The following is a 24,359-nucleotide window of genomic DNA, read 5'->3' as shown; positions in this document are numbered from 1 at the left end:
CCCCGGGCTGCCTGGACAGTCAGGAGCTGGCAGCAGCCGATGGCCACCAACATTCAGATCCGGCCGGAGGGACACAAAGGGACGTGGGAGCGAGGCCAAGGGGCTCATAGGGGAGGAATGTGAGATGTGGGAGGAATCACGCACACCAGCAGGTGCCCTCATTTCTAAAGGCACCCGGGCAGCCTGGCTCATCCACCCGCAGGAGCGAGCATCGCCTGACATGGGGCACTTACAGCGTCCACCACCAAGTGTACTCTCCCCACCAACCCCGGGACACAGGAAGTCACCCCAGAGCTGCTCCAGAGCGCTGGGGGGGGCACTCACCCGTGTGTGAGGTAGGGGTGAGGGGTGTGGGGGGAGCCACTTCCTGCGTCCCCCGCAGGCGGCCGGAGGCTGTGGAAGGGAGGCCGCGGGTAGCCGGGTTCCGTGAGTGTCTCAGCCGCTCCTCTCGGTCCCTGCGCTCCCGCTCGGCGTCGTCGGCGGCCCGGCTGGCACCCTGAGGAGGCAGGAGATGAGGCTGGAGTGGAACCAGGTTTGACAGAAAGCAACCCTAGGTCCTAGGCTGCCCCGGCCACGTGAGAAAATCCCTACCAAACGGCACTGGGACAAGACTGCCTGCGAAGCCGCCCACAGGCCATGCGTTTCTCCCCACGGGACGCCAGCGTGATCCTCACAAGGGGTCAGAGTCAGGCCTCTCAGCTCCCCCAACAATCAAAAAAACTCCACTCGTATGTCATTTCCCTGTGGGCTCAAAACTTCCTTAAACTTCAAAATGGGCAGGGGCTGGCCCCCTGCTTCTCTGTGAACGTGCTCACTGACACGCGCAGGGAGAGGAGAGAGACAGGAACCATCAGAGGCCAGAGACAGGCCCCAAATGGTGACAGCTGGGGACGAAAGCAGGGTGGGGATGAGAGCGTTTGCTCGGACGAGGAGTTCACTCAGGGTCCAGACCCTGCGGCCTGTGACAGCCTGTGCAGGTGTGGCGGGGCGGCCGGCAGCCGGGTCTGTGCTGCACTGTCCAGATGCACAGGGGTGGGGAGGTCAGATTCTAAGCCGAGACAGCAGCCTATGAAAGAGCAGATTCTAACTGCCAATGCTGTGTGGCAGGGGCCTGAAAACTACAGCCGGGGCCAAACCCAGGTGCCACCTCTTCCTGCAAGTACAGCTCACTACACACAGCCACGTCCACCAGGCAACACACAGCGGGACACACGCCTGCGGCTGCAGCACCATTCAGCCAGCACCGCCCAGACTCCTCAGGCTGCCGTTTACGGAAAACACTGGCCCAGGCTGCTCTGAGGGCCAGGTGACTCCACCACGCAGGAGGGTCGCTCTGCCGCCTCCTGAAACACCGCAGGAGGGTCGCTCTGCCGCCTCCCGAAACACCGCAGGAGGGTCGCTCTGCCGCCTCCCGAGGCAGCAGAGCCTCGGCAGAGGGACCCATCCGCTCTGCAGAGTGCACCCCTCCCAGCACCTGGAGGCGCCAAGGCCGGGTCCAGGGCACCCCCGCCCCTCCCTGGCCCCTGCACGACTATCGGACAAGGCTGCCGTTTTTGTACCCTCCCAAGAGGCAGTTCTGCTCCTCCATCAGACTGTTGCCTGGAAAGACTCCAACTTCTATTTAAAACTGACAACTTAACAGCAAGTTTTTAATGAAAGAAAACAGCAGTTCCACAGGAGCTTCAATTCTGGCAGCGGTGTCGGAATAGTAATTCGGCTCAGACGTGGACCCAGGGCTGGGCTGCGTTTTAGAGGCTCCAGGGCATGCTCACACCCGCATCAAGAGAGCCACAGGCAAAACCAGCTCACAACAGGGTCAGTGAGGCTGGACGGGCAGCAACTCACCAGGCCCCAACCCCACTCATCTCGTGGGCACCACGACCATCTGGCACAGTGAATGGGAATGCACACCCCCAGCCCCCACCCCCTGCCCCCAGGGCATGCTCTGGGCCCTAGCTCCACTTGGTGACAGGGAGGGATGGGGCCTCCTGCTGTCCACACCCGGGAATTCCACGGACCCCTCTGCGTTCCCTAATGGTGTCTTACTTCTTGGCACCCCTTTCTGGCAGGCAGACACCCACTCAGTCCAAGTCCTGCCCACTACACACTCGCCCTTCACCACCAGAGACACTCCCTATACGGTACAGCCCCAACAAGACGGTCACCGGCCTCTCGCTGACAAGGCATCCCCTGCACACCACACTGAGCGGACGTGCCGGCAGCGCAACTTACAAATTTCAGCATGTTCCAGTCGAACACGTAGTCGTAGGAGAAGCCCTGGCGATGGAACAGATTCCGGAAAAGCTGCCTCAGGTACGAGTAGTCAGGCTTGTCGTCAAAACGCAAGGAACGGCAGAAATTCAGGTATGTGGCAAATTCGGCTGCAAAACAAGAAACTCAAAGCTAACTCGTGAAACCCAACTGCGACTCGACGTGTCTGCCAGCGTCGCCGTCTACCTCCTGCTGCTGCACACTCAAGGGGAGAAGGACAGATACAAAACACCTGGCAGATTTCTAAGACTCTAGGCCTTAAGCAAGCTTTTAAAACAATTCAAATCATAAAACACAATTTCGTTTCATCTAAGGTATGTATCCTGGAGCAGTCCTACAAATGCAAAGAGAGAGAGGCCCCACCACTGCCCATCCATCCCTTTCCAGCCACTTAGGACCCCAAGGCTCAGGCCTGCCTCACCTGCCATCTCTGCAGGGCCTCCAAGTGCTCTCCACACTGATGGGCACTTGGCAAGTCAAGATGAACAGGAGGGCAGGCTATTACCACCATACACAAAAGCACCCCTCGTTCCTGCCACCACCCCTTTGGAAGGGGAGCAACTCTTCTGACAAAACCCAGGCTGAGCCGTCTCAGCACACCTGAGGCGGGCCCGACGCACGTGCAACCCCCATGAGCAGCTCCACTGAGAAGAAGCCTCCAAAGACTTACAAGGGTAGCCTTTACACAACACTTCAATGGGGGTGGACATTTTCTTCTCGCTAATCCTTTCATATTTCTGTCTCTTGGTGGCGGCCTTCAGCCCCTGCCAGGGGAGAGAGCCCAGGTTGAAGTACATTAGCACGTAGCCCAGAGACTCCAAGTCATCTCTTCGGGATTGTTCTGAAAACAAAAGGGAAAGGCTTAGAACAGCACTGGCGTGCTCACGTCAAAGCAAAAGACCTGGCTGGCACTTCCAGTGGAGACGAGCTTCAGACACGCACGCCGGGATCACTCTCACCCAGAGCTGCCCCTTATGCATACTAAGGAAATTCCCGAACACATCACAGGTGACTCAGAAACATCCCAGCATCCGCCTGCCCCCATACACCTGGCAGTCACGAGCCAGACTGTCTGCTGCAGAGGTCTGAGGACACACTCGCACCCCCAGCTCCCGAGGACACACTCGCACCCCCAGCTCCCCTGATGACACACTCGCACCCCCAGCTCCCCAAGAGGCTGGCCTCTCCCTGGGCTGAGGCATGGACATGCCCAAAGGCACCCTAGGTCAGTGACCCATGCCCAGGGGCTCACCAATTCCAAGGTGCGTGTTGATGGAGGCGTACCGCGCCGTCCCTGTGAGGTTCTTGTTCTCGCGATAGGGGATGTGCTGGTGGGTGCGTGCGTCCCGGTACTTCTTGGCCAGCCCGAAGTCGATGATGTACACCAAGTTGCCCTTCTTCCCCAGGCCCATAAGGAAGTTGTCTGGCTTCACATCCCGGTGGATGAAGTTCTTTGAATGAATGTATTCGATGCGACTGATCTGCGAGCAGAGCAAGGCACGAGATGGCAGCCCAGGGCAGTCTCAGGGAGGGACAGCTCAACTGCAGGACGCTGTGCCAGTGGCTGCGCTGTTCCTGCCCCTCAGCCACGGCAGGGTAGTTTAACCATTAGTGAGGGGGACGCCGAACTGACCAAATTGTTCCCCCAGGTGCCTTCAGCAACCCTCCACCCTCCACGGGCCTAGGCGCTTTGCCTTCAGCTCCCACAAAACAGAGAGGTGAGGCGACAGAGAGGGGACAACCCGCCACTAGACATCGGTCTCTCCCAGCACTGTTCTCCGCATAGGCTACACACCAGGATTGGCAGAGAAGCTGCACGGAGGTGCTTAGGAATCACACGCATGTTCCTGAGACGGAGGGGCCCGCTGAATGGAAACGTGCTATGCTGGTACCGAGAGGGTGGCCTCCAAGCCACTCAGCTGAGCCACCAGAGCCTCAAGGCTAAAGCTTAGCACATTTCCATTTCCTCTGTGAATTAACAGCCGTAATAATGGCGAGAACAGCACAAGTGAGCGGCTGATTCCATCAGACGGCAAGTGTGTGCCAAGTGTCAGGAAACAGTCCTTACCATTTGGTCGGCAAGCAGCAGGACGGTTTTGAGGCTGAATTTCCTGGAGCAGAAGTTGAAGAGGTCCTCCAGGCTCGGCCCCAGCAGCTCCATCACCATGACGTTGTAGTCCCCCTCGGCCCCGCACCATCTGATGGTGGGGATGCCCACTAGGCGAGGAAATCAGACAGCGTTTCAGTCCAGGCCCTGCCTCAGCTCCACACTACGTCTGCGCTGTGTACACCATGGGGTCCTGGTGACAACCCTGAACGGGGAAGGGGTGATGGAGGCAGAAGACCCCGGCAACGCCGGTCCTCAGGGACCCATCTTCGAGATTAGGCCCCATCTGTTAGCAAGTGGCCTGAGGCAGAGGTTGGACGAGGGCCAAGCGGGCAGGAGCTGCAAAGGGGACAAGGAGGGGATCGAAGCCCCACCTCCCTGACTCTCGTCTTCTAGGGCAGGGGGGCGGGAGACACAGGAAACAGTCATGATGTGGGAGAGAAAGCGCTCAGGCAGAAAAGGACCAGCAGAGCCCGCCAGAGACGTCACACCGGAGAGGGGAGGAGCTTCAGGAGAGAAAGCAGCTACCATGGGTTAGGTGAGAGAAGAAAATATGTTCAATTACTACAATGTTGGTAGAAGTATTTGACTGGATAAGAGAAAAATAAAAGCAATGAAAACTTTTTGGGGATTTACACAGTAACCCAAGCTTGAAATATACAAATCAGGAAGTGAGAATACAGACACAATAAATCTAACAGGAAGAATTTACAGATGGCTGCACAGTATCAGTGCTGAAGGCATAATCAACACTAAAAAGACACACGGGCCAGGTGCAGTGGCTCATGCCTGTAATCCTAGCACTTTGGGAGGCTGGAGCAGGAGGACTGCTTGAGCTCAAGTTTGAGACCAGCCTGAATAACATAGGGAGACCCTTATGTCTCTACAAAAAAACTTTGGAAATTAGCTGGGTGTGGTGGCACGCTTCTGTGGTCCCATCTACTTGGGAGGCTGAGGCAGGAGGATCACTTGAGCCCAGGAAATGAAGGCTGCAGTGAGCCGCGATGGCACCACTGCACTCCAGCCTGTGCCACAGAGCAAAACCCTGTCTGAAAACAAAACAAAAAAAATCTACTTTAGAAAAAAATGGGTGAAAGACCTGGACACTTCACCCAAGACTTTACGTATGAAAAGTCAACGACCACAAGAAGATGCTGAGAGATGGAAACACGTGCTGGTAAAGACGCGTGCAGGAACACGCAGGAGCGCACACCGCAGCCTCACGCCAGAGTCAAATTCGAATGCTGCAGCAACAGATGGGTTTCTCAAAATACCACCCCCAAAATATGCCCTTCAGTCCTATTTTTTTTCTTATATCCACAAGAACATGTTTTTTTGGTATGTTTTCACAGCACTGGGTCCTTAACTATACACATGGCTCTACACACATACAGCTTATGAACGGCCTGGATAAACCTTTTATGTCCTTCCATGGCAAGACAGATTTTTAGTTTAGTCTTACAGCAAGTTTTGGTACCATTAGGGAAATTTACTTCATTAAAAAAGTTGTTTCATTATTTTATTGTTTTGAGGCGAGGTCTCACTGTCACCCAGGCTGGAGTGCAGGGGCGCCATCTCGGCTCACGGCAACCTCCGCCTCCCGGGTTCAAGCAATTCTCCTGCCTCAGCCTCCTGAGTAGGTGGGATTACAGGCAGGCGCCACCGCGCCCGGCTCGTTTTACTGGCCATATGTAGCTCCTCTCCTCTGAAGGTGTGTATTTTTTTTTGGCTAAGTTTTTCTATCGTGGTATCTTTTTCCTATTTATAGTAGTTCTTTAAAAATTCCGGATACTAAACCATTGTAGGCTTTTTGTGAGGCAAGTATCTCTCAGTTAATGGCACTTTTTTTTTTTTTTTTTTTTTTTTGAGACGGAGTCTCGCTCTGTCACCCAAGCTGGAGTGCAGTGGCCGGATCTCAGCTCACTGCAAGCTCCACCTCCCGGGTTCACGCCATTCTCCTGCCTCAGCCTCCCGAGTAGCTGGGACTACAGGCGTCCGCCACCTCACCCAGCTAGTTTTTTGTATTTTTTTAGTAGAGACGGGGTTTCACCGTGTTAGCCAGGATGGTCTCGATCTCCTGACCTTGTGATCCACCCGTCTCGGCCTCCCAAAGTGCTGGGATTACAGGCTTGAGCCACCGCGCCCGGCCAATGGCACGTTTTTTATTTTCTTCTGGAGTTTCTTGATGAAAAGACTTAATTTTCATGAATGTGAATGCCTCTATCTTTTTGCTTTATGAGTGCTTTCAGTATCTTACATTAAAAAATAATTTCTGCCCTCAGCGTCAAAAAGAGATGCTATTGTTTTCTTTTAAAAGTATAAAAGTTACTTCTACTTCTAGCAAAAACAGTAATGGGGCCTGATTCGCCCTCACACCTTAACTAAGGGAAAAAACAAAACACACAGCCTCACACATGACAGGGCGGTTTCAACAACGCCGGCCGGCCAGTGACTGACAGCCATACCAGCCAATAACAGCCGTGCTTGAGGGCAGGAAGGGGCCCCGAGAGGGCGCCCTGGGCTGCCCCCTGCACTGCTGGGAGCATAAGCACAAAGGCCAGACCAAGCAGATCCAGGAACCCAACCTCATCCCAGAAGAGAGCTGAGGAGGAGCCTGCAGAACGTGGAAGAGCACAGCACGCGTGACATTCTCGATGTCCGGCATCCACAGTGGAAAACAAACCTGGAGTCAGAGGTCAACTGAAATGGACCCGGATGTTCAAATCAGCAGAGAAAGTCATGAAACGTTACTACAGATTTCAACTGCATTCCACATCAAAAAGTTTAACTGGCCAGGCTCAGGCCCATAATCCCAGCACGATGGAGGTGGAAGCGGGAGGATCACTGAAGCCCAAGTTTGAGACCAGAAAGAAACATAGTGAGACCCTCGTCTCTACAAAAAAATTTTAAAAATTAGCTGGGCTTGGTGCTGTGCGCCTACAGTCCCAGCTACTCGGGAGGCTGAGGTGGGAGGATGGCTTAGGCCCAGAAGTCAGGACTGCAGTGAGCCGTGACTGCACCACTGCACTCCAGCCTGGGTGACAGAATGAGACCGTCTCACCAAAAAAAAAAAAAACAAGTTAAAGGCATGAGGCATATACATATACATGTGTGTTTATGTTTGACTTCGGTCTTTTGTATATATGTATATATATTTTAAAAACATGTATATATAAACCTGAATACATGAGATATATATATGCAAATACACATCTACTTTCAGATTCTGGAACAGTTGCATATAAATGTATATATAAACCTGAAAACATATGATATACACATGCAAATACATACCTACTTTTGGATTTTGGAATAGTTGCATTCTGCGCCACAGCTGACCATCTCTAATCTGAAAATCCAAACTGCCCCCATTCGCATCTCCTTTGAGCATCATGTCAGCACTTTTCTTTTTTTTTTTTTTTTTTTTTTTTTTTGAGACGGAGTCTCACGCTGTTGCCCAGGCTGGAGTGCAGTGGCGCGATCTCGGCTCACTGCAAGCTCCGCCTCCCGGGTTCACGCCATTCTCCTGCCTCAGCCTCCTGAGTAGCTGGGACTACAGGCGCCCACAACCGCGCCCGGCTAATTTTTTTGTAATTTTTAGTAGAGACGGGGTTCACCGTGGTCTCGATCTCCTGACCTTGTGATCCGCCCGCCTCGGCCTCCCAAAGTGCTGGGATTACAGGCGTGAGCCACCGCGCCCGGCGTATTTTTTTGTATTTTTAGTAGAGACGGGGTTTCACTGTGGTCTCGATCTCCTGACCTTGTGATCCGCCCGCCTCGGCCTCCCAAAGTGCTGGGATTACAGGCTTGAGCCACCGCGCCTGGCCAGCACTTTTCATAAAGTTTCTGATTTTGGGTGTTTCAGATACTCAACCTTACTACGGATTTGTGAATTCTCTCTCTATATATATGCAGCATTATGGATTCCCAAATTCTCTTTCTCCACTCCAATGTATCACAGTTCCTTCTTAATACTCATTTTGAAGTTTTCACTGTCCTAAATTTAGGCAACAGATAACCTTTCAAGCTTTATCCTGTACCCTCACAACAAATGCCTATCGGTTTTGAACTTCTTTTCTTTCTGCCACATGTTCCAGATTCACCTTCCTTCTTTCTGCCCCAGCCTTGGAATCAGCTGCTTCTCCAAGCACTCAGGACTCCTCTTAACAGACAGCGATAAATACTTACAACCCACGGAGGCCCGGCGTGCTCAGTGTTCTAGGCTGTCACTCCTTCTAAGCCCTTCTCGTGGCCAGAACTACACAAAGTTTCATCGTGACAGCTTTATAGTAAGTGCTGGTGTTCGCAGGGCAAATGGCCCTCTTCTTCACAGGTGTTTTAATTAACCCTGGCCTTGCACTCTTCTCGGTGAATTCTAATCACCTCATCATGTAGGAGAAGTGGCTGGATGTCGATAGGAACGTCACTGAATGTTAAGAGCAACTTTGGGAGACCTGACACCTGGCATCTTCCTTTCTCTGAACATAGAGGAGAATTAGGCAAATCTTTCTTAAATGTCCTTCAATAAAGTTTATATATTTTCTGCATACAGAACTTATGTGTCTTAAAATTTATCCCTAGATACCTTTTTGCTACTGTAAGCAGTACTTTTTAAATTACATTGTATAACTAATTAATTATTGTTGGTTTAACAAAATAAATAGATTTTATATTTTGATCTTAAATTTGCTAAACTCTCTAATCTGTTGAGATCCCTATGTAGGAAATGACATCACATCAATATGCCAGTAACAGCAGTTTTCTTCCTGCCTTTTTCACCCCCTGCCCTGCTGAAAACAGTGTTGTGAGGCTGAGGATGACGCGAGCGACACAAACCTCTGCTGCTCTGCAGGGGGGGATGGAAAAGGATGATGTGAGCGACACAAACCTCTGCTGCTCTGCAGGGGGGGATGGAAAAGGATGATGTGAGCGACACAAACCTCTGCTGCTCTGCAGGGGGGGATGGAAAAGGATGATGTGAGCGACACAAACCTCTGCTGCTCTGCAGGGGGGGATGGAAATCTGCATAACCACTTTGGAAAAATCGATACACATCAATATGCGGACGCCTGCGTTATCTTGCAGAACTGGACATTTGCACGCGCCAAGCAACAGCCACTGCACCTTCAGACGTAGGTGCTAGCACGTGTGCCCCAGACACATGGACAAGATGTGCACAAAAGCACTGTCCCTAAGAGTAAATGCTAGAAGCTCCCCAGGGCTCAACGCAGAATGAGTAAGAGGAAGCTACTTTATACAACTATGTGGATGATCAAACAATGAAATCAATTACCTAGAGCTGCAATCGATAGGGAAGAATCTCAGGAATACTCTGGAATACTCTGAGTCAAAGAAAGTTACAAAATACAGACCGCATCGCATAACACTAAAACTTTCATGTATTCAAAAGACGTATGTGGCATGGACTCATGATCCATCTGAACTGATGGTGTACTGACTGATGTAACTGATGGCGTACTGACTGATGTAATGATGGCGTACTGACTGGTGTGACTGACGGCGTGCTGACTGGTGTGACTGACGGCGTACTGACTGGTGTGACTGACGGTGTACTGACTGATGATGTACTGACGTGACTGATGGTGTACTGATGGTGTACTGACTGATGATGTACTGACGTGACTGATGGTGTACTGATGGTGTACTGACTGATGGTGTACTGATGGCGTACTGACATGACTGGTGTACTGACTAATGTGAATGGTGTACTGACTGATGTGACTGATGGTGCACTGACTGATGGTGTACTGACTGTGACTGATGGTGTACTGACTGATGGTGTACTGAATGACATGACTGATGGTTTACTGACTGACGTGAGTGACGGCGTTCTGACTGGTGTTACTGATGGTGTATTTACTGACACCATCTTTCTTTCTCTCTCTCTTTTTTTAAACAGGGGTCCTGCTGTCATCCAGGCTGGAGGGCAGTGGCACCATCACAGCTCACTGCAGCCTTAACTTCCCGAGCTCAAGCCATCCTCCTGCCTCAACCTCCCAAGTAGCTGAGACTACAGGTGTAAGCCACTGCACCTGGCCTGTTTCTTTTTCCTCCCTGCCCCCCAAAAGTCTCAGCAGAATCACCCCTTTTTTGTTAGCTGTCACAATGCACCCCGTCATTCATGGCATTAGAGAATGGATAAAATACAGTAAAAGCAACACGCTCTCGGCTCCCAATGCACTTGTGCTCAATGGACTTACTGCGACTGGTGTTTTTGCAGTAACAAGTGAAGCCAATGGGTTTGAAAACAGAGACCCAAGGCTGCCTAAGTGTGCCAGTCATCCAGGGCCACCCTGCTGCCCTGTCCAGGTGCTGTCACGGTGGGAAGCAGCCACTCGTGCTGCTATTTGTCACCTCAACACTTTTCCCTCATGGTGCCCAAAGGTAGCTAAATATATGCGTGGGGATAAAAAAATGGGGGGACAAGGCCAGATACATAAAGACATGCTCCACCCTGATCTGTGAAAAGTTTCAATATAAATGTGGGGACTCAGCGTTAATGCAAATAGAAATTTTCATGAAGTTTTCAGCAATTCAACCCTAAAATGATTTATCTAACTGCAAAATGTTTCTAGATAATTTCATTATTTGGATTTTGAAAGTTTCTTGTAGGATGACAAAGAAACAAAAACTTACAAACAGGTGAGCAAGGGCCTGGCACAGGCATGGGGCATGGCAGGCAAATGGGCTCCACAGGGAGGAGCGTTCCTCTCAGACGGGCAGGACAGGGTCCTGGTTGTTGATTTTAATGTCCTCGATACCATACATGTTACATACGTTCTTTGGAGTTGTACGATATTTCACAATAAAAAGATGATGGTAGGCAGTCGCCCACCCTCAACCACAGAACCTTCACCCACTGGCCCAGTTCTACACAAGCACTTCCCTCCTCCCTCCCAGAAACCAGGCCTGCCATCTTAGCCTTGACCAAAAGCAGCTGAGAACTAAGTAAATGTTGCTTGCTGAGGGGTTCCCCAAGGAGGGAGTGACCTAAAGCCGCTTTTGGGGGATGGTAGGATCGGAAAGAAAAGAGCACCTACAACAGTCCCTGGGTTTTGCCCACCAGTCCAGTCGGTTTTGATAAAAACTAGGTGTCTATCCAAGTCTTCTATCAACACAGCTAATTTTAGTTTCTTTCTACTATTTCAGGTATTGAATCTACTGTCCCAACCAGATTTGGGACAGGTGGGAGCATCTGGGGCACATTCCTGACGGCTGAAGGCCACATAGGGTGGCTGCCATTTCCTTCTCTGGGAGCAGACAGCTGCTTGAGCAGTAGCCTGGGGGGCTAGAACACCCAAGTTCAAGTCTGTCCTCCGTAAAGTTACACAGCCTTCTAAACCCAGTTTCCTCATCTGCAACATCAGGCTGAAGAGCTCAGTACCCACTGCCCAGGGCTGCTGTGGGCAGTGACCGGTGTGTTTTTTTTTTTTTTTTTTTTTTTTTTTTTTTTTGAGACGGAGTCTGGCTCTGTCACCCAGGCTGGAGTGCAGTGGCGCGATCTCGGCTCACTGCAAGCTCCGCCTCCCGGGTTTACGCCATTCTCCTGCCTCAGCCTCCCGAGTAGCTGGGACTACAGGCGCCCGCCACCGCGCCCAGCTAATTTTTTTTTTTTTTTGTATTTTTTAGTAGAGACAGGGTTTCACTGGGTTATCCAGGATGGTCTCGATCTCCTGACCTCGTGATCCGCCCGTCTCGGCCTCCCAAAGTGCTGGGATTACAGGCTTGAGCCACCGCGCCCGGCCGACCGGTGTGTTTTTAATGCTCACTCTTCCCAAGCTGCAGATAACAGAATGCACTCGGCGTGGAGCTTTCTCCTGAAAGGCAGCCTCCATCAAGCAGACGTAAGCAAGATCAGAACCCGGCACCACTGCTTGACTCTCACATGAAAGGAAGGAAAACCGCAATGAGAGGTGCTTGCTGCCCGTTTTTTCAGAAACAGCAGGACAATCTGCACCATCCACAGCAGACACTGCACAAGGGGACAATCTGCACCACCCACAACAGGACAATCTGCATCACCCACAGCAGACACTGCACAAGAACGGGCGGCGGCAAGATCTGGTGGTTTCTGGATGAAGCAATTTCTTCCCATTATTTGTCAACTCCCTGGTTTTGTCTCAAAGTGAATTCAAGAACCACCACCAGAATGAGGCCTTTTGCCTTCCTGGACATCATTTGTTTTCTAAAATGCAGATCTTTAGATCTTTACAGTATCTGGACAGGCGCGGTGGCTCACGCCTATAATCCCAGCACTTTGGGAGGCTGAGATGGGCAGATCGCCTGAGATCAGGAGTTCACAACCAGCCCAGCCAACGTGGTGAAGCCCTGTCTCTACTAAAAATACAAAAATTAGCCAGGCGGGGTGGCTCACACCTGTAATCCCAGCTACTGCAGAGGCTGAGGCAGGAGAATGGCCTGAACCCAGGAGGCAGAGGTTGCAGTGGGCCAAGATCCCGCCATTGCACTCCAGCCTGGGCAACAGAGTGAGACTGCGTCTCAAAAAACAAACAAACAAACAAAACAACAAAACTTTGCCAGTATCCACCAGGTATGTGTGCATTTACCACAGAAGACCTGACCTACATTTTGGAATGGTCAGGGACATGGCAATGAGCTTGAAGCCCAAATGGGAGAAAACCCATTTCTGAAATCCTGTTTGGTTTCCAGGATCCTAGGGAAGGTGCATGGGCAGGAACAGGAAGGTGCAGCTTCTCTACTCTCTCAAGCCAGCGGCCACAGGAGAAGGAACTTTGCCTGCCAGGGGCCTTCAGCACTGTCTGAAGGAAGTTTTGAGTATCACAACTGGGGGCTGGGGTGCTGCCAACATCTACCACGCAGAGAACACACCACTACGAATGGCACTAGTGCCAGGGGAAGTCCTGTTCAGGAACCACATAGCTACCTTTTGGTTCGGGGTTGGCTTCCCCAGTGACCGTCCTGGGCTTTTTTCTTTTTTTTCTTTTTTTTTTGAGACAGAGTCTCGCTCTGTCACCCAGACCTGAGTGCAGTGGCGCATCTCCACTCACTGCAAGCTCCGCCTCCCAGGTTCACGCCATTCTCCTGCCTCAGCCTCCACAGTAGCTGGGACTACAGGAGCCTGTCACCAAGCCCGGCTAATTTTCTGTATTTTTTTTTAGTAGAGATGGGGTTTCACCATGTTAGCCAGGATGGTTTTGATCTCCTGACCTCATGATTTGCCCGCCTCAGCCTCCCAAAGTGCTGGGATTACAGGCATGAGCCACCGCGCCCGGCCTATCCTGTGCTTTTAAGGACTGGCTTTCTTCCCTTTGCCCTTGTGTACCTCTGGCTTGCAAGTTCACCTGCAGATGTCTCTCGTAAAAACTTAAGGTGTTTTTAAGCGTGCAGGTTTTACTCGACCCCCGCACCAGGCTCCCGCAGGCCAAGGTCACACCGTGCACCACCCTGCTCTCCTTGGCTCGTCACACCTTCAATGCAGGCTCCAGGCCCTTGAGAAGCCAGTCCACCACCAAGGGCCGCCAGACAGGCTCCCCGGGTGGGGTCTCTGCTGAGCTTTCCTTGGGTTGGTGATGGGATTTTTCATTCCTGTGGCCTCCTCCGCTCATGTGAGGCCTGTGTAGGACACACTGGATGACCCTCTCTGTAACGGGCTCCCCAGGACCACAGGTGCTGCCAAAGACATTTTGTGTCACATAAACTTAGAAATGTCAGTTTCTTGTAGTAGCACAGATTACGTTGCTTGTGCTGAGAAAAGATGTCAAAAAAGCCCATCAACAGTCCTCCCTTTCCCGTGACGACAGGGCTAACAGAGACCCTGAACAAGTTTTCCTTTGGCCGGTTGCCCAAGGGGACTCATCCAACCATCCGCCTACAAATGTGCCCCGGAAGCTTCTAACTGGGAGGGCTCCACGGACATGGCACAGCCACTCTTCAGACAGAAAGCCCTGTTCCCAAAGAGCGCACCTGCCAGACCGAAGCTCTGCTGCTGAGATGCGTGCTTCATGGCTCTGAAATCCCTGCAGAGAATGCCCTCCTGCTCCATCAGCTGAACCATTTCTTTCTTTTTTTTTTTTTTTTTTGAGACAGAGTCTTGCTCTGCCGCCCAGGCTGGGGTGCAGTGGCCGGATCTCAGCTCACTGCAAGCTCCGCCTCCCAGGTTTATGCCATTCTCCTGCCTCAGCCTCCTGAGTAGCTGGGACTACAGGTGCCCGCCACCTCACCCGGCTACTTTTTTGTATTTTTTAGTAGAGACGGGGTTTCACCGTGTTAGCCAGGATGGTCTCGATCTCCTGACCTCGTGATCCGCCCGTCTCGGCCTCCCAAAGTGCTGGGATTATAGGCTTGAGCCACCGCGCCCGGCCCAGCTGAACCATTTCAAAGTCCAGGGAACTTGCAAGAGCTGGACTCTGAGGTCAGGACGGGAGCACTCTGCTCCATACTCGGCCCACCATGGAACACCAGGTACCTAAGGCTCTGGGCTGAGGGCTCGCCGAACGGGGACAGTAACTGAGCTGGAACAGGTCATGATGGTCGCCAGGCCCAAAACTCTTGTTTTGCTCAGGAGAAAACGAGCCCAGAGAGTGTGAAGGGACATCCCCCAAGCTGTAAGCAAAGCATGCGAAGGAGCAGAGGCCTCACCCAGGGATCACACAGCAGGAAGGTCCCACCAGCAACAGCCCCAGCGACCACTGAGGGGCACAGACACCAAAGGGAACATGCATTAAAATTCACACAAACTTTTGATTTCAGACACCATGACCCGACATGAAGCAAAATTTAAACAAAGGGACAAGATGGCATAAGATGTTTCTTTTCTTTTTTTTTGGGGGACAGGGTCTCACTCTATCGCCCAGGCTAGAGTGCAGTGGTGTGATCTTAGCTCACTGCAACCTCTGCCTCCCAAGCTCAGGCGATTCTCCTGCCTCAGCCTCCTGCATAGCTGGGATTACAGGTGCCCGCCACCACACTCAGCTAATTTTTGTATTTTTAGTAGAGACGGGGTTTCACTATGTTGGCCAGGCTAGTCTCCAACTGCTGACCTCAAATGATCCACCCGTCTTGGCCTCCCAAAGTGCTGGGATTCCAGGCGTGAGCCACCGCACCCAGCCCATAAGACGTATCTTTGTGTTGAGGGAGGGTCTCTGGACCCGAGACTCTCTGAAGGAAGCTGTGGCCTCTTCGTCAGGGTGTGGGGAACACTTCCCTCCCTTTTGCCCAGAGCCAGTTTTGGGTTTATTTTAACCAGCAATGCTGAGTTGCTGTTCTCCCTTAGCAAACAGAACCCTGGTGTTCCTCTGTGACTGGTAAAGGACCTACCTCCTCCCTGCATCATCTTGTAGATTTTGCTCTCAATGTGGAGCTGAGGGTGTTTGGTTTTGACACATTCAAGCTTGATGGCAACTTCTTCTCCTGCAGCAATGTCCGTACCTTGGCAAAGAAAGAAACCACAACAGGAATTACCTGGTGTCCACCAAATACCCAACATGCTGGAGAAACGACAAGCACTATGTGAGTTTTCCAGGAAGGACCAAGTAATGGACGTGTTCTCCTTTCTAGCATAGTAAGGCGGGCTCACTGGCCAGCACATCTCTGGGGGAAGTTATCCTTAGTCCCATTTTCACAACAGGACCAGTCTGAACTGCACAGAAAGTCTATGCAGTTTCCATCACCCGCCTACCAGTCTCCAGGTGCTGCAGCTCCCTCTCCACAGTAGCCCTTTTGGTCGGCGTCCTCCCATCAGCCCTGACCAGGGCCCCTGCATCCACCTGCCCCAGACAGCCCATGGTGGAGCTCCAGGGTGCCATTCCCTTTTCTCCGTGCTGCCTTGACAGGCCTCTGGGAGGGGGTGGTTTGAGATTCCCCCTGAGGAAGGGCTGGGTTTTTACCCAACAATCACAGCCCTAGTCCACCCAGGCAGGCAGCGGGAGTCATCTCCAGCCAACCTACTGCAAACACCCTCCGCCAGGCGGAGGGAGGCCCTTCTCCATTCCTGGGGCCACAAAGCCAGAAGAATCGCCTGTTTTCAAAGCCCGAAATGCACCACCTACCAACACACACCGGTCGCACATCTTTCGTCAGTCAACGGCTAAAACCAATGACACATCTAATACCCTGATGACTGCACTATGAGTTTGGAGGCAAAATTACACTTTTTATCTAGAAATGTTCCATCTCTGCTTTACTCTGATAAATGACAAACGTGACAGCCACCATCCCTCTCAGGTTCACCCACAAATACTCCTGAGTTTGAATCTGGCCCGAAGCCTTCCCCAAATCCACTGCGTGAGGTATCCCAGGAGCTTTAACCAAAGAGGAGAGAAAAAGAAGCTGCACACAGCACATACTCAGCTCTCTCCTCTTCCATCACGGATCCCTTCGGAGTATAAGACACTGGAATCGGCCGGGTGCGGTGGCTCACGCCTGTAATCCTAGCACTTTGGGAGGCGGAAGGGGGCAGATCACGAGGTCAGGAGATTGAGACCATCCTGGCTAACACGGTGAAACCCCGTCTCTACTAAAAATACAAAAAAAATTAGCCGGGTGTGGTGGCGGGCGCCTGTAGTCCCAGCTACTTGGGAGGCTGAGGCAGGAGAATGGCGTAAACCCGGGAGGCGGAGCTTGCAGTGAGCCAAGATCACATCACTGCACTCCAGCCTGGGCGACAGAGTAAGGCTCCGTCTCAAAAAAAAAAAAAAAAAGACACTGGAATCCTTCCCAACAGCGTGGCTATGTGCAAAGGAATTCACACTAGCTTCAGCAGCCCAGACAGAGCCCTGGGAGAATTCTTTCCCTGGGAGACTAGTGCTGGGCAAAGCGACCTGGCTAGTTCTTAGTGACTCAGTTTCTCTTGTCAATGGAGATCAGTGGTGAGGTCTGACATCTGTTTCATGAGCGTCGTGGAGATGAATGAGCTCTTTAAGATTCCCTGATGAAAGGCAGAGTAAGGTCAAGTGAGCACTAGAGCCGTCAGCTGACATCCACACACGTCCACTGAACACCCAAGAACCCCCTCGTCTGCCCAGATGGTGGCACGAGATGTGCCACTTCCGGCCTGGGCCTCAAACCCATCGCCACTGCTGCGTTCCATAGGAATCGCCATCATCAGGTCATCGCCAATGACCATTCTAGATTTAAGAACGTCACTTACTATCAACAGAGACTTTTCAGAGCACTCAAGGTAATAAATTTTGTTCTTCCTGCCTACAGTTGGGACAGTCTATCCAATTACAAGAGAAATGACTTCATCGAAAAATGTACTGTGCAAATGAAAATCGAACTCTGAGTTCCTTTAAGGACCTGGACTCTGAACTCGACTCGCCAGCCGGGAGGGAGGGTGACTCATCCCACTAGTTATGTCAGCAGCTCCCTGAACCCCCAAGCAGGCGCAGTGCAGCCTCGGACAGCACCGCCACCCTCGCCAGCTGGCAGCCCAGTGACTCCACGGCCTGGGGCCGATGGCTTGGGGCCACACAGCCTGCTGACTAGCATCTCTCGCTCCACTTCTCTGTAGATGATACAGCTAATGTCTGCCAGTCACACCTGCAACACTGACTGTCGTGGGGCAAAGTCATCACCAGCCGCTCTGGCACACACCACCAATCACACCCTATCATGGGGCTGGGACCTCTTGCTGTGCAAGCACACAGAGCCAGCCCTGCTGTGGAACCAGACACCAAGGTTGCCCCGAGTCTCTACAGGGGAGCAGAGGATGCAGGCCCTGTACACAGATGTGAGGACGGCAATTCTCTGGGGCCTCCAGCAGGCACCTCATCACCTGCTATGCAGAAGCATCAAGCAGCAGAGCATCATGGTCTGTGCATTCCTTGGGCACCACCTGCCTCAAGGTCGCTGAGCACTGCTCAGACCCCCTGGCCTGCAGCCCTGTCCCACCTCACCCACCGGGGGCACCCCACACTCTACCAGCCATGCTGCTCAGCCAGGTCCTCCAGCTGCCACCAGTCCACAAGGCAGCACGGAGGCGCTGAGTAACTGTGGTGGCAATCTGGCATGGCTGCAGCATTTTGACCTTGTTATACACAAGTTTTGGTGTGCAACAGATTGAAAATTACAAGCCTGGTCCTTCACCGCAGGTTAAATCTGAGAAGCACGACTAAAAGGGGAATGAGAATTTGAAAGACCCTGAGCCCTGGGTGTCAGAATCAAAACAAACCAAAACCTGGCGACACACAGATCACCAGGTTGTCTGGGTTGTCTGTTTATACAAAGGACATTCTATCAGCACAACCTCAGCTCTTCCCTGCAGCTCAACAGTCCTGGTCTGCTCTGAGACAGGGCTTTCCTCAGTCCATGTCTGGGTGTCAGTTAATGTTAATCCTACAAAAACAAAAGGATGTCCCTCAAGCTCAGCAGCCAAAAGCAGATGGTGGCCGGGTGTGGTGGTTCACGCCTGTCATCTCAGCACTTTGGTAGGCTAAGGCTGATGGATCACCTGAGATCAGACATTCGAGACCAGCCTGGCCCACATGGTGAAACCCCGTCTCTACTATAAACACAGAAAAAATTAGCCAAGCGTGGTGGAGTGCACCTGTAACCCCAGCTACTCAGGAGGTTGAGGCGGAAGAACTGCTTGAACCCAGGAGGCAGGGGTTGCAGTGAGCTGAGATCGTGCCACTGCACCCCAGCCTGGGAGACAGAATGATACTTTGTCTTAAAAAAAAAAAAAAAAAAAAAAAAAAAAAAAAGGCCGGGCGCGGTGGCTCACGCCTGTAATCCCAGCACTTTGGGAGGCCGAGACAGGCGGATCACGAGGTCAGGAGATCAAGACCATCCTGGCTAACACGGTGAAACCCTTTCTGTAATAAAAAACACAAAAAAGTAGCTGGGCGAGGCGGCGGGCGCCTGTAGTCCCAGCTACTCAGGAGGCTGAGGCAGGAGAATGGCATAAACCCGGGAGGCGGAGCTTGCAATGAGCTGAGATCCGGCCACTGTACCACTGCACTCCAGCCTGGGCGACAGAGTGAGATTCCGTCTCAAAAAAAAAAAAAAAAAGCAGATGGTGAATTAAGTGAACCTAACCAGAGTGTGGCCCTGTCAGCCTGGACGCTGGCAACTCCCATTAAGGCTTGATTGTCTTGTCAACAAAGAAACAGGGAGACGCCTTGAGCAGCAGGACAAAGGTCACCTCACAGGGCAGCGGTCAGCAGTACCACGACTTCTCATTACAGACGCTTGAGTTAAGCACAGTCCAAGGTCAACAGAGGCTACAGCCCTCAACACTGCAGTGAGGAGACCCCGGAACCTACAGTGAGAACAGGTGGCCGCTTTCCTCTCATGGCTGGTCAACGTCTTGGGGTCCTACTGCATGCCAGGCACCCTGCAGGCTGCCTCTTGAGAAATCAGTGAGGGGAAAAACATGTGCTTCAGAGATGAAGCAGTAGTTAGCTCCCAAAAGATACTCGTGCACATTACGAGGTCAGTCCGTCCATGTAACAGGTGGACAAACGGAGGCCCTGACAAGCTGACGGTGCGATGGGATCAAGTACAAATGCCAACAGATGCACCTGTCCAGCCCACCAGCCAGGTAATCCGGTCCTGCCACTCACCTCCAGAACACACTACGGGTGAGAACAGAGGCCAGTTGGGCTCTCACTGCCTCTCTGCATGGGCCCCCTGCGGGGTGAACACAGGCCTCTCCCTCTAACCTGGCCCAGCTGAACACTCTCCTTCCCCCAGACACCCCTGTGGTACTGGGGCTGGGAACTCGTGGTCCACATTAAGGACTGTCTGTTTTCAAATGTTATCAAGTTTATTTTCAGTGGTACTCTGCCAGCAAAAATGAAAAGACTTCTGGTTTATGGCCACACCACACGGACACGAATGTGGAGGGCAGCACAGGGCCGAGGCCAGGTCACACGACAGGCTGCCAAGGTGTGCGCTCCACAGGTTGTGTGTGGGCTGTGCCGCCTCCCAGCCTGCCCTCCTGAAGGGCCTTCCAGATCTGGCAATCTCAGACTGAAGACTGAGATTGTTCTTTTTGGGGTCCCACTTTCCAAAGCCTGGGCATTCAAGAAATAGCCCCAAAATACTGCCCCCTTTGAAGGGGCAATTTTGGAACACGACAACCCAGTGGGGTCCTGCACTGCAGCACTGCCCTCCAACTCTCACAGCAGGGTCGGGGCAGGCAGGCCCACACCACACTTCTAGCCCACGGGCACTCCACTGAAGCACAGCCTTCCCCCCGCCTTCCCGGGCTCAAACACCGGAAAGCACAGAAAGTCCCCAGTGGAAAAACAAAAACCCAAAAGCCAGGCTCAAAGCAAGGTGAACCCCACCTGGAGGACACCACAGTGACAACAGTAGGAATGGTCTTAACGATAGTCACACTAGAATACACACGACACGCAGAGGTCAAGACGAAGACCTAGTTCCTCAATTTATGTCTAACTGGCTGCACAAACAAAACTATGGTGGGGATGACCAACCCATCTCAAGGTCTTCAGATCAGCCATCTTTGACTCTAACTGCCATTCTGCTGAGACCCACGCTTCTTCCAAACTGCCTTACTCGGGCTAACGTGACCACCTCGCCTTTCATTTCCTCAGAGGGGTCATCTGAAAGGACCACAGTGTGGCCAGGAGCCAATGCTGACGGAAAAAAAAAAAAAAAATTCAGCTGTGCCCAACCCTACTCAAGTAACTGGACGTGTACCCTGATAGATGGCTGTCTGGGGGGGTCCAACCCCAGGGAGTCAGAGCCACAGCCGCCTGCAATCCCGTATCCAACATGACTGTATGCCCAGCGAGAGGTGAGGCCTGGAGGGTAGAACGCTGAGTGAGGAGACAGCCTTCCACCCTCCACCTCTGGAATCACTTGGTGACAACCACACCAAAATTTGTCTGACTCTATCTTTGGAAAGCACAAAAGTTGTTTGACAAGGTCTCAGAGAAGAGAAGAAATAGTTTCAAAGTACTTCTTTTTTTTTTTTTTAGACAGAGTCTCACTCCATCACCCAGGCTGGAGTGCAGTGGTATGATCTTGGCTCACTGTAACCTCCGCCTCCCAGGTTCAAGTGATTCTCGTGCCTCAGCCTCCCAAGTAGCTGGAATTACAGGCAGCCACCACCACGCCTGGCCAATTTTTGTATTTTTAGTAGAGACAGAGTTTCGCCACTTTGGCCAGGCTGGTCTCGAACTCCTGACCTCAAGTGATCCGCTCTCCTTGGCCTCCCAAAGTGCTGGGATTACAGGCGTGAGCCACCACGCCTGGCCCAAAATACTTCTCTTTGATGCCTGCCTAAACGTGGTTAATGGACTGGCTTTGCAGTGTAACTCAGATCCTGGGATTAAAACTTTCGCCAAAATCTACTGTTCTATAAATAAGCCAAACGACTTCCATTTACCAAGCACCCTGACTTCCAAAACACTGCCAAGAACACATCCAGCTGACCACCTGGTATAAATGTTTAAACAGTCAAACCCAAATGTCTAAGGCCTGCTTACTCAGCAGGCCACTAAGGCATATGTACAGGTTCAAAAGCAACAACATGGCATATGACGGGGTTACCCGGCAGATTAACCAGGCACCCGAAGAATGAGCCACCCATATGTATGGATTCAGCCTAACGCTGTCAGCCCACCGGGTCCTGAGTTCTCTCTCTGGTGAAAAATGGGAAGGGAGTGAGAACTGGGTACTGTCCACATGTGGGTTCATCTAAAAGGTATGACCAGAGGCATTACTGACATCCCATGGGATTCCTGACCCTGGCTGACAAATGCCCCAAAAGCTAGGGCTGCTGGAACAGAAAACGGCTCCCCTCAAAGGTCTGCAGCAGCCCCTCTGCAGGCACACCGCCTCAGGCTACATATCCTCAAATGCAAGGGGTCTTGGAACAACTCGTGCACTGCACAATCCCACTGACAAGTGCAGAAAATTGTTACTTTAAAATTACAAACTTCCGCCAGGCGCAGTGGCTTCCCAGCACTTTGGGAGGCCGAAGTGGGCGGATCACTTGAGATCGGGCGGGCGTTGGAGACCAGCCTGACCAACATGAAGAAACCCCGTCTCTACTAAATACACAAAATTAGCCCGGCGTGGTAGCGCATGCCTGTAATCTCAGCTACTAGGGAGGCTGAGGCAGGAGAATCGCTTGAACCTGGGAGGCCGAGATCGCGCCATTGCCCTCCAACCTGGGCAACAAGAGCGAAACTCCGTTTCAAAAAAGGAAAAAAAAAAAAAAATTACAAACTTGAAGATTTAAGCCAACCTTTCATTACACTTGTGTTCACGTGCATATTTTTCCATTGTAAATATGACACACCCCAGAACGTTCTAATCCCATGTTTTTTGAAATCTACCGTGAGACTGTTATAGTCTAAAGGACAGCTCATGAGTACAACTACTTCATCTGCCTCTCACTTCGCCAGCATCTTAACCCTGGGTGACTTTCTCTACCGTCACCTAAACTTAACCCTTGCTCATCTGCACTCAGTCACCGCTCCAAGGCCAGGGGGCACAGGCGAGAGAGAACCCCCAGCGGTCAGTCATCAGGGCGGCTGCGAGGCGGAGGGCAAGCTCCGCTCCTAGCCGGGCCACTCCCCCACTCCCACAAGGCATTTGGGTCTTTCTGACATTTTCCCCCACGCGTGCAAGACGCAGGGGCAGCCTCTGTGGGGGGAACCAGACAGCCCCGGACCGGGCTGCGGAAGAAAGACCGTGGCCTTTGTTTACTGCGGTGACCTTAGGCGTGGAGGAAGCCGACGCCCGCTCCGCCGCCCCGGCCTTGCCCCCTCCCCGCCCGCGGCCCGCTGCCCCCACCCCCGCCCTGCCCCTCCCCCAGGCGCCCCTCCCCCAGGCCCGCCTCCCCACGCCCCACCCAGCCCTTCCCGGGTCCGCTCCCCACGACCCTGCCCCTACCCGGGTCAGCGCCCCCGAGCCCATGCCCCACCCCGGGTCAGCTCCCCTGTCCCCTCCTCCCTCCAGACCCTGCTCCCCCGACCTGGCCCTGCCCCTCCCCCACGTCCGCTCCCCACTGCCCTCCCCACCCCTGGCCGCGCTCGCCTAGTGGCCGTTGGGTTCTGGCCACGACCCGGCGGCGCCCCGACTTGCACTCAGACCCCGCGGGGGCCGCCACTTCCTTCCGCGGTCGCGATTGGTCTTGGCAGCCGCCGGGCCCGGGTCCTCGAACGGCGGGCGGGGGCGGCGGGGCCTCACCGAGATAGATGTCTCCGAAGGAGCCGCTGCCGATCTTCCGGCCCAGCCGGTACCTGTTCCCGACTCTCAGCTCCATGGCGGCGGCGGCGGCGGCCCGGTTCGCTCCTGCCCTCCCGGCCGCTTCCTGGGTCTGAACTCCGGGAGGCGGCGCCGCTGCTGCCGCTACTGCGGGTCCGGCTGCCGGCTCCGCCCCCCTCACGGCCCCGCTTTCACCATCGCTTTCCTGTCACCCCGCCGCTCCCAGCGCCTCAATACGGGGCGGATGGGACAGTCCGAGCGCCGCCGCCGCTGCTCCGGCCCCTGTCGACCCCGCTTGCCCTCTCCCCGCCGCGGATGGACTCGGATCTTCCGGGCCTAAATCCCCCTTCAGCTGCCTAAAGGAGCCGCCGCCATCGCGCTGTGACGTCACTTCCCCTAGCAACCCGGTGGGGCGGGGCCGCGGCGCTCCGGGGGCGGGGCCTGGCCCTCGGGGGCGGGGCCGGGCGGGGCGAGCGCTCCAGGCCTCCTCCCAACTCTGCGCAGGGCCAAGCCCTTCTGCCCCGCACCGTCCCGTTACCCCTGGACCTCGGGCCGCCAGCCCCTTCCACCTGCAGTCTCCCGCTGCTCTCGCGGGGGCTTTTCGTGTGTCCCCCGAGATGTCGAGGAAGCCAGATGAGTTCCTCGCGACAGGCGGTGCCTTTTGCAGGAGGGGACAGGTAGCTGAGGCCTGGACAGAGTGACAGGCCAGGCTCAGGGGACACAGGGGAGACCCCCTCACTGGGCTACCAGTTCCCGGGCTTGGGGCATCCCAGGACGTCAGCGTCTGCAG

At 53.3% G+C, this 24,359-nt stretch overlaps 1 protein-coding gene across 3 annotated transcripts in view; it reads right to left on the bottom strand.

Moving 5' to 3' along the window:
• Window positions 1-23,977, bottom strand: part of CSNK1D (casein kinase 1 delta) — a 34,674-nt gene extending 10,697 nt beyond the window's left edge. For all 3 annotated transcript variants that reach the window (XM_050765800.1, XM_050765801.1, XM_050765802.1), the window contains exons 1-7: window positions 23,552-23,977; window positions 15,698-15,808; window positions 4,340-4,488; window positions 3,524-3,752; window positions 2,942-3,112; window positions 2,233-2,381; window positions 325-496 (exon numbers count right to left, since the gene is read on the bottom strand). In XM_050765800.1, coding sequence (XP_050621757.1) covers window positions 325-496; window positions 2,233-2,381; window positions 2,942-3,112; window positions 3,524-3,752; window positions 4,340-4,488; window positions 15,698-15,808; window positions 23,552-23,627 — 1,057 coding nt within the window. In that variant the 5' untranslated portion in view covers window positions 23,628-23,977. The remainder of the gene's footprint in view (window positions 1-324; window positions 497-2,232; window positions 2,382-2,941; window positions 3,113-3,523; window positions 3,753-4,339; window positions 4,489-15,697; window positions 15,809-23,551) is intronic.
• Between the last annotated feature and the right edge of the window lie 382 nt (window positions 23,978-24,359).

Source organism: Macaca thibetana, chromosome 16 (genome assembly GCF_024542745.1).
Source record: "Macaca thibetana thibetana isolate TM-01 chromosome 16, ASM2454274v1, whole genome shotgun sequence".
Lineage (NCBI taxonomy): Eukaryota > Metazoa > Chordata > Mammalia > Primates > Cercopithecidae > Macaca > Macaca thibetana.
Note: the sequence above shows the minus strand (reverse complement) of the source record. Positions and strands in the feature narration are given on the sequence as shown.